The sequence below is a fragment of the Musa acuminata genome, chromosome BXJ1-3, assembly GCF_036884655.1.
Source record: "Musa acuminata AAA Group cultivar baxijiao chromosome BXJ1-3, Cavendish_Baxijiao_AAA, whole genome shotgun sequence".
In the NCBI taxonomy this organism is placed as follows: Eukaryota; Viridiplantae; Streptophyta; class Magnoliopsida; order Zingiberales; family Musaceae; genus Musa; species Musa acuminata.
In genome coordinates, this window is record NC_088329.1 from 5,394,510 (window position 1) to 5,405,493 (window position 10,984).

The window sequence follows — 10,984 nt, forward strand, 5'->3', positions numbered from 1 at the left end:
GATTTTATTTTTTATTATTTTTATTCAACTGGACCAGGCCACTCGAAATGGGATAGTCTACATACCGGCCCATGCCCGAACTGATACATACCATCCATTTTGTACCATTTCGTATGGAACAACAGTCCTTGTTTTGCACACACAACTCTACAAATAATGAATAAATCATTCAGTCTTAAGAAATAACAAATAGTAAACTTACATGAATATCAGGCTGGCGGGTTGAGGAGACATTGAGTCCTTAATGGTCGAAGAATCATGTTCTTTGCCAGGTGAAAACTCGACATTGCCGAGATGAAGAATAGCAGCTAATGTACTTAATATGGCTTCCTAGGTATTAGAGAACAAAGCACGATCAAGATTAGTTACATATAGGCACATGAAAAGATAGGCTCTAGTAGATGCATAACATAAAAATAATAATATTTATGATCTAACCTGATCATCTACACTTATCCCAACTATATCCATTGCCCTCCTCGTCTTCAAATATTCTTCTGCATTACTTATTCCATCTAATTCATATGAGTTGCTTTGGTTCAAGTAATGAAAGCTGCTTGGATGGCCAAGCTTGTATTTGTCAGCATCCTTGAAAAATGAGAAGAATAAAAAAGACAAATCCATTAGCTAGAGAAGACCAGTGAAATTAAATATAGCATAAATATTTAGACATGAAATTAACATTAAGCAGGCAAGAACTGCAAAGCATACCACAGTACTGCAGTCATGATTTCTAAAGAACAAAAACATGATAAACAAATGAGCAGACAGGTTACAAGTTGACAGAACACAAATTGATGGTGATGCAGGTCTCCTACATGATTTACTGATAAATATCTCGAAGTTCAGCAGATTGCTGATGCAGAAACAGGAAATGAAGCAAGCATTTGTATAATATAAAATCGTTTGTTCAACATATTTAAGGTTTCTGACAAAATGAAACTTGGACTATCAAGGAACATATATCAAAATTAAGGAAATATAAATACATCTATATATTTGACATAAGTAGAGTGAAACAAGTCAAAAGAAGTCAGTCTTATGACGGCTCCCAAGAGCTGTCACAATTTAGATTAGTAATCAGTAATCTACAGTAAAACTGATTGTGATAAAGGATATACATCTTGCAAGTGGTGTGGATAAATTATAGGAGGCATAATCGAAATCCGGTTAGACATTGGCAAACAGATACGCAATCAATATTGATCAGACAGGATTAGAGGATCGAAATCAATTAAGAAAAAAATAAAAATTCATCATAATAAGGAAAAAAGAAAATTAAACAATAGAGAAAGATAATAAAGAATACCTAAAGATAAAATAGGAGATGACCAGACAGTTTGTGACACCATGTCATTGTTCAACCTTTCCATTTGTCAGCTTTTCATCAAGGTCTATCATTTATTTGATGCTCCTTTCACTCAAAATGGTTCCTCTAAAACCATTTTGTATTTATTTCACATCACGCTTCAACTAAATGTTTTTTAACCATATGGAATATCTTTAGTTTATCAATAATACTTAATGTTTCTCATTAGTAAGCCCATGTCAGATAGCAATTAATTAGCAACTCCAGAAATAATCAGGTTGCAATTTAACAGCTCAAGCATCAAGCAAATAAATTAAAAAAAGAATCTTTATAAGAACAGAAGGGAAAGATTTGCCAAGTGGCACCAAATAGTAAGAAGACCAAATGGCAGATTCCACAGCACTAAATGTATACCTTTCGAGAGGCACATAATTGATAAAAACAGTGATAATTCCTCTCTGGATCTGTGATCTTGACTACACGAGACCTCTCCAAAAGGTAAGTTCTAATTGCAGCACCAGATATTCTACCACTTGCATCGAACTGAATCTCAACAAATTTTCCAAAGCGACTACAGAAAAATTTGCATGTCAGATTTTAAAAATTTATATGAAACATGTTCAATGCGAGTTCAAGGTGACTTTCCCACAAAAAATTGAGGGATTAATGCAACAAAATACACAATAGAATATCAAAATATATTAGACTAGTTGTACATCTAATACATGTCGACAAGTCAAACCAAAATATATATTACAGAACTCTCGCATGAGTTTAGCTGGTTAAAATTTTAAATGTTTGGCTTAATATATTAAAAGTTACAATCATGGTTTACACAAGTTGGACAGGTACATCAGACCAGTATTTACAGGTACACACGGGCTGGTATTTACTAGTAAGACCAAGCACCAGGATTTACCATCAACACTATTTAAGAGTAATAAACTACATGATCCATAATGTTTCTCTATTGAGTACAGTGTTGAAACTGCAATGTATTATTTAAAGATTTAGCAAGAATCATCAAGTCCACATGAAGTACACCAGTTCTAACAAACTTCATTAGAAATTTTTCGACCAAATCCAAAAATCAAATGGAATCATGCGTTCAACACCAACCTGAAGCAACATGTTGGAACTGGTCCTCCCCGTGACCAGTTCCAAAATGTTCACACAGCATCCATGTTTGGATCAACAAGACATGACATAGGTATATAAAAGTCAACCAATGAAAGTACACATGGATATCTCTAACATGTAAATTACAAATGGTCCCCACATGATAGATTAATTAAACGGGTCATGTTGATTGACAAAAATATAAAACTCACCTTGAGTTATCATTTCTGACTGTTTTTGCATTACCAAATGCTTCCAAAAGTGGATTTGACTACAAAGAAATGATGATTTCCAAATTACTTATTAACAAAAATATCAGACTATATAAGATTGAAGCAGATGAAAAATTTACAAGAAAGAAGAAAAGCAAGATCCAAGTGGAAAACACATACTTCCAGAACTTGTTGTTCAACTGTTCGGTCATCATTTGCAGCCCTACCACCAACATGCGTCAGATACTGCATAATCAACTTCGTTGTCTCGGTCTTCCCTGCTCCACTTTCCCCACTAACCAAGATGGACTGACTGCGTACTTCGTGCATCATAGCTCTATAACAAGAAACCTAAGTTAACTAGTATCATGCAGTACATGGAAGTCAACATCTCTCAAATGACTAATGACTAGCCATAGAGTTTTAAGAAATCCTACCTGTAAGATGCATCAGCCACCGCAAAAACATGAGGACTCAACTCTCCAAGTCGGGCACCCTTATACTGCTCCATCATGTGCTCATTATAAAGATGAGGTAGTTTGGTGAATGGATTCACTGCAATCAAGATGCTTCCTGTGTATGTCTATCAGGATCCAAACAAAAGTCAAAAAAACCATTGTTCATAATATATAAAGTATTATAGAAGGGAAAACAACTATAATACTAACTTTATTTTCTTTCATTGTAGTAAGTGGAATTTATCAATTACTGCAGAAGATTAGGCATATGCAGAATTAAGGGCATATCAGTATAACAAACACTACATGCATGCATCTTTTCATCCATATCACCCCAATAATTCACTAAACTATATACGACCATTTAAATGGATCATTCCAAATTCCAGACACATATTACAGATATACTGGATCACACTTTATTATAATATCTTTTGCTACCACATGCTTTCTAACAAGCCATTCACATCAAAAGTCATATGCTAAAATAAGTCAGCCAGTAATAAGAAAGACCTTCCCAGAATATCAAAGACAACTAGCATCCTCTCAGGAATTCAGACAAGGACCAGCAACCCTTGTATGATCCACAAGCACTGGTAGCCTGGAGGCATAGTAGGACAAGAATCTTGGGTCTTCACTTCCCTTCCTTTTTTGTTCCCTACACCTTGGGAGTTCAAATAAGTCTTCTACAGCTACTATCTTAACTTGATTAGAACTGCTAGAACTTTAAACATTAAAGTGCCAGCTAAGCTCCACAGCACATGTTGTTCCATTCAGCTGGACTAACTACCAATCAAGTTAATCAGTTGGCTTGGACCAACAATATGGCTATTCAGAAGTTGTATATGGGCAGGACTTAGTCGGACTGATATGACAAAAGATGATTTAAATTTAAACCACAGGGTAAGTTTGAAATAGTATTTATGTCTACGGAAAACTGGTATGAGAACTGGACAGTTCGATATCAGGTTTATCGTACGAAGCAGACCTTACCAGTATCAAACTGTCTTAGGTGGAAAGCTACCCTTCCTAGTCTTGTCGCCACTTCCTCACCCAATTCCTCTTCTCTAATCTACTTTTCACCATCAGCAACCTCTTTCCCTCATTCTTTCACTTTCAATTCTCAATATTTCTCTCAAATAATCATCTTTATAAATCTAACTTTGATTTTAATCAAGTTTAACTAAAATCTCAAGACATCATCCTGGTTTCTCTTGAAAATAAGGTAAATCTGAAGCTAAAATTTAAATGAATTTATTTTTTTTTTCTGCTAAACGAAGCTTTTTCATTACACTTACCATAAGTTTTGGCTTTTTCTGTAGATGTATACATATATATTAATTAATTTCATATCAAGATGAGGTCAAATGTAGGAAGATCCACTTGAAAGCAAGTCAAGTGGCTCAAAACCAGGAAAAATCTACGAGAATCCAAAATATACTGTGACAAATTTGGTCAAGATCTAGATCATGTGAATCCGAAATGATCCACATAGACTTGGACTAGATCCATTCAGATTTAATGAAGGTTAATGCAAAACCGACAAAGTATCATTCATGCATGACCAATATCCATGCGGATTTGACATACATCTGGATTAATGTAATGACTGAATCCAATGATCTGCATTGATCCAGCCAAGATTCAAGCATATTTAACCTAGGTCTATATCTGGGGTCCACTTGGATTCAGCCTATACACATGTTGGATCTGGCTAGATCTACAAGGATATATCATTGGTCAAGGATGTATTTCATTGCTTAAAAGTGTAAATTTGTACTTGTGTATTTAAATTAGTTTATTAATGTCTGAAAGACATTGACCCTGAAGTAGTTGAATACCGAACCTATGTGGTAGTACTGCCATCACATGGAGAACCACCTTTGTTGATAATGCATATATTATCATTATGTTTGTCGTTGTGGAGGAATAATCATTGGAGCATTACCACATGCACAAACAGCATCTGGCCGAGAGAATGATGGGGTTCAGGTTGAGAGACTAATTATGTTTAAAACAACATTTGGTCGGTGAATTTTTCAATGTTGTCAAATGCACAAAAGCTCCCCAAGAAATAAGATGGGGTTCAGGTTAGACAAAAGGTCCAAAAAGCCCTAAGACTAAGGACTCAAATACACAAACATCCAAGCCAACCATCTGTAATAAGTATGAGGGCTGAGAGGATGATGTTAAGGAGGATCCCAAGCTTGCAAATGTTCATGCATCATTGGAGCATCACCACATGCACAAAAAGAGCATGAGACACCAATGTGAGTTTAGGCCATGAGACAATGGCAAAAAGAGCATGAGACACACACACACACACACACACATGTGTGTGTGTGTGTGTGTGTGTGTAGCCCCTTCTGCGAACCATTACTCGATCAAATAAGTAGCTAAATTTGTGATCTTTCTCTAACTATGCAAATTTCCACAGGAACACAAATCTGATCCTCAACAACTTCTAAAGGTAAAACTCTAAAGGGAAAATTGATGGTCTCAAACTAACAATGGTACAGCTAAATTTTTTAACATGGAAGACAACATGGGTGAGAAACAAGCAGAAGCTCCAAATGATATGCAAAGGTGTAGTTTTCAATGTCATAAGAAGGTTGTCCTTCATGGGTCTACATGGGTCTAGACAATCAGAATTTAAAGTGGCAAGATTATTTTTTTGTTTGCAAAGTGCACTTCATGTATTGACCCTTCTAGACTTTAAGTGGTGCAAGTATTGTGAACTATGCAGCCCTTGTTTTAGATTGAGGAGGATTTTGCAGCTTATAAGCCTCACAATGACCTATAGATGACACAACAACCATAATAACAAATCACCAACTTAAAATTTCATCTTCTGCTTTGTCAAAGATATTTAATCTTAATAATATAGGCCATTGTCAGCTATCTCCTATGAGTCTTCAACTATTCATCATGCTCCTAAATCACAGCAATAATTTCATTGACTGCCACAACACCTGAATAGGAAGACAATAATGCAACAAACTCCAAGGACAAAGTCAAGCCTTAATCAGCAAAAAAGACCAAATAGCAAAGATTTGACTACAAACAGAATTCTCATTCATGATGCTACTGATACTCCAACTTAGCTAATAGTCGCTAGCTCTTATCGTCGATCTCTATTATATTATTTTACTATCACTTCTAAAGTTATTTCATTGCTGTTGTATATTGCCAACATATCGTACATCCTTATTTAACCGATCAAGTGCAGAAGGCTCCAACCAAATCCATCTACATTTTGCAGGAACTTTCTGTAAACCACACAATTATCACTCAGTTTTAAAGCATATTTTCATTCATTTTCCTCGTATTCTAGTTCTCCAAACCACCAGATATTATGTCTTGTGGTGCCATATACTACATCGAACTTGATTCATAAATCAAAACATTTTTTTTTTCTTATCTCTTCTACTGCCTCTTACTATTCCTAGAAAAGCAATCCAAGTTGCATGAATTTCACCATGATCCCATAAAGGAACTCTCTTTACATGCTATATGCCCACCCCTCCTAGCCCATATTTTCCAGTGTCATGACTTCAGCATCACCATATCTAACCACAGACCAATAGTCTCAACATTTGAACTTTTTTTTTCCCAAAATCTACTCAATGTGATCTGCAGCAACTTTAATATGATTGGCAAATGCACTATTGATCAATCTAGTTTACACTATGTCATGACTCTTTCCTATTCAAGGACATTAGTATATTTCTATCTGTCCTGTATCCTTCAATCCTATTCACAGGTAAAACATGGCCAGTAATCATACACAGATAATTTAGCATTTCCTTCAATGCTCATTTTTGCAATGTAAACATTCTTGCATATTAGAATATAATTGTAGACGTTGGGACTAGTGAATTACACTGAGAAGGAATATTCAGAAAACTAATTAATTATGCTACATGGAAAGCAATACTTTTATAACCTATACAAGGAGAAAAGCAGAACGTAAAATACAGCTGTAAGTTTAACTAGAAATCCTAGTTAGTTTTAGAGAAAGGCAGTAGGACCAAGCAACCAAGTAAACGCATGCAGTAAGAAAAAACACCCATTGGTACTCGGCCACAACACAAATTTCGTGTTCACATGTCAATCATAGTACGATGATATATGTTGCATTAGTAAAAGAAAATGTCACTTGCTACTGTCCGGAAAAATATATATAAGGTAGATATCTAGAGAGCATTCAAACAAATTACTAGTGACTGCATAAATTCGAAAAGAAGTACTCACGTATATCTCGTTAAGTGCGTATCTTCTTGAAAGATTGTAAAGAACACCCGGTTCATTGAGATACGTCAGCTTCGTCATATCATCGACCCCTCCGAGATCACCATCCGCATCCCTAGGCAATAATTTCGCCGAAGCAACCGTAACCTATGAAGGGACCAAGAAAAAAATATTCCAAATTTTAAAGAAGCTGCAGAAATTGTAACAACCAAAATTCTAAAAACTAAAAAATAAAATAAAATTTAACTAACTTTAGAACCAAGAAAAGAGATTGACGGGAACAAAAAAAGATCGAGCTACCTTCTTCCTCCGAGTTGGTTCTACTACTGTGACGAGCTTGTCCTTCACATCGATCACTTCGGCCTCTAGCCACGCGGAGTCCTTGTCTTCGAGCCAGACCTTGGAGCCCTTCCGATAGCTCATCTTTGCCTCCCAGAACCCTAAGAGGAACGCCCGGCAACCCTAAGAGCCCTGATTCGCAGGCGACGACCGGTAGGAAGGGGGAAGCAACACGACAAACACCTTCGAAAACCCTAGCCACGAATCGAAAAAAGAGGGGGAGGAGACCAGGCGGGCACCCCTTTAGTTCTTTCCCGCCAAAGCCACGCGAAACAAGAATTAGAAAAGAGTAAAAGAAACAAGATGGGATCACGAAATTGCGATCGCTTCGCGTGGTGGTTTCCTTTAAGAGGAGAACTAGCGAATCCTTCCCCCCGGGCCACGGGATCGGTTTCCCAGCCGAATCCCGTTTCCCGTTCGAAGCCCGTACTCGCAAGTAATGAGAGCACGCGATAACCGACGCAAGGGTGCCACTTACGATAGGTGAATAAAAAGGCTCAAAACTGCCACGATTTCCGGAAACGCCACTGCGAAATCGATCGCCAAAAGCTCTTGGAGTCGCTTAATTCAAAGCTCTTGGAGTCGGTGCGGGCGCGGCCGACGCAATTAACGTGGCCACGTGATTTGCGCCCACGACATCATCTGACGGCACAACCTGTCGTGGGGACTGCACCTGATCAGATCTTGTTTCACGCAGACGCACACAGTCGCAGTCGACATACAAAGGTCTTTGATTGACCAGCAGTTCAAAAGAACTCGAAACTTTGAATGTCCTCGAGGATGCAACGAGGGGCGTGACGTACAAAACAGGAACGGAAGGAGGGTAATTCGGAGAATACGGCTCGCGGGGAGCTCCGTGGCACCTGTAAACTGAGGCAGGTGATGAAGAGGAGTACGCACGCAAAGGAGGAAATTATGTTGGGTTTCCATTACTTGCACGGTAGCGGAATTGCGTGTGCTGCACGTGTTCTTCGTGAGGACGGTTCGCTGGAGTTGACGATGCTGTTGCGAACGGTTTCATCCACGACGACGATAGGTTGTTTGATGGCGAGGCCGTTCGTGTCGGGCAAGCGTGTGAAGAAAGCCGGTTGAGGCATCGTTTGTTGTTTGATTTGTTTGCTTTGGATGGGCATTGAATAGACCTCTTAAAACTGGACGCCGTAAACGAGCAATGCTTTGGTTTCCTCGTCGCTTGATCGCGTGGTATTCCTCGACGAGATTCAAGTAATAGTAGCTAAATGGGCTCATCGAATACTGTATGGGAAGTTGAGTTATATGACAAGTCATGTCCGATTTCATTTTCCAAGTTTAATTTGGTATAATTCGAAAATAAACCAATATTTCGCAAGAGTTGGTATGGCGATAGGCAACGTATTGGGCCTGAGCGAGTCGGACCGGAAAAGGTGGGCTAACCCAAAATCTTTTTCTTGGTTCAAATTTCATGTTATATTATCTCGGCATGAAATTGAGATTAAGATAAATAAACAACTTTAGTGTATGTTTGATGTTTCTTTCTATTAATCTTGTATTGCCCTATATTCCTGCGAACAAATGTATACCTTATAAATTTTTTATATCCTCGTCAGATTTATCAATCATATCAAACATAAGACTCTCAAATCGTCAAAAATATTTAAAAAAATCTTACCATATTGCACCCATGTCATAATGAAATAGTTTCAAACATAAAGATGAGAGAAGATAAAAAGGGGTTTAAGGATTTCAAACATAAAGATGAGAAAAAGATAAAAAGAGAGTAAAATTCATCATAAAGATATCAAGGGTTTTAAATAAATAATTAAAAAAAATAAATTATATTTTAATTATGTTATATATGTCAAGACTTTGAGTTTAAATAAGATTTATTTTCATATTCAAATGATGGATTTGATAGATAATCGTCTCCAAGTAAAAACGTCTTTTATAACACTTCGATTAGTTTCACATGGGCAAGATTAAGATTGATTTATAAGGGTTTGATAAGTTTACTATTATAAATTTTAGTTTAAATATTTTATTAATGGTTTGGGCTAATCAAAGTTGATAGGTTAATAATATCAAGTCTTAGTCATGACATTTGGTATTAGTAACAAAATATTTTGGTGTGAATTGAGCAAAATGACTCGTTATGATGTGGAGCCACCACTGTGCTACGTGGGCTATACTAGGTTTTGACGATGATGATTGACTTATAAGGGTCCAATGAGTATACTATTATCAACTTCAACTTAAGTATTTTGATCAATAATTTGAGTCAAACAAAATTGATAGGCTAGTTAGCCTATCAAGCTCAGATTTGTGATATCTGGTATTAGAGTCAACTTAGTATTGGAGTTCAAATAGGAAAAAAGCTATCCATAGATGAAGTTAGAGGACTTGTCATAGTGTAAAGTCACCATTGGGTTATGTCTTACATACACCATGCTAGGGTTTCATCTGGGCTATAGGCCTTGACGAGAATGTCAAGCTCTTAAGTGGGGGAGATTATAATACTCTAATTAGTCTTATATCGAAAGTGGACAAGATCAAGATTGATTTATAAGAATTTGATGAGTATAGGACTATAAAATTTAGCTTAAACGAAATTGATAGGCTAATTAGCTCATTAGTCTCATGTCGTATGTCGTGACATCTTTAATGTTTATATTAATGGGAGCTTCGAATGATTTAGAATATTTTGAGAGCTAAAATGCTGCACATATATGCATTTTATAATGTATCAAGGCTATTATTATGTCGAGGTAGATATCAATATCGAGAACGGTTACGTAAATTATCTAATTATCATTACAGTGGGCTCGTGCATCAAATCATCTGCCAATTGTTATTTTGGTCAAATAACTTATTCTATCAACATCGAGATAATCCTTATTGACACTAAGTTGTTATCCTTGTAGGATGTCAAATGAGTTTGACATAATATCATATTGCCTATTTACCAAAACCCTTATATAATCTTGTCATATCATATTTTAATATATGAAGGTGGTTAGGACAAGATATCTTACTTGGCAAGCTATCCAGCCCTGTTATCTTTTGTGTGACTAGGTGCATTGACTTGAAATTACTCTAAGATTGTCTATAATATTATTATTTTTGAATGATATTTTTATAGTTACATTTGTCTTGGATTTGACAAATGTCAAGTGCAATGTCTTATAGTTAACTCGATTGTATCTTTGTAATAGAATATTTTATAGTAGGATTCGATTATGTAATAATGAATGTTTTATGGTCAAATTCAATCGCATTGTTGTAATGGGACACTTCATGGTCGAATTTGACCACATCGATAT

At 36.4% G+C, this 10,984-nt stretch overlaps 1 protein-coding gene across 1 annotated transcript in view; it reads right to left on the reverse strand.

Moving 5' to 3' along the window:
* LOC135618587 (protein OPAQUE1-like) overlaps positions 1-8,137 on the reverse strand; it is a 41,315-nt gene extending 33,178 nt beyond the window's left edge. The window contains exons 1-8 of the mRNA XM_065119587.1: positions 7,650-8,137; positions 7,353-7,496; positions 3,078-3,223; positions 2,821-2,977; positions 2,641-2,699; positions 1,724-1,880; positions 439-588; positions 203-330 (exon numbers count right to left, since the gene is read on the reverse strand). Coding sequence (XP_064975659.1) covers positions 203-330; positions 439-588; positions 1,724-1,880; positions 2,641-2,699; positions 2,821-2,977; positions 3,078-3,223; positions 7,353-7,496; positions 7,650-7,772 — 1,064 coding nt within the window. The 5' untranslated portion in view covers positions 7,773-8,137. The remainder of the gene's footprint in view (positions 1-202; positions 331-438; positions 589-1,723; positions 1,881-2,640; positions 2,700-2,820; positions 2,978-3,077; positions 3,224-7,352; positions 7,497-7,649) is intronic.
* Positions 8,138-10,984: the final 2,847 nt, after the last annotated feature.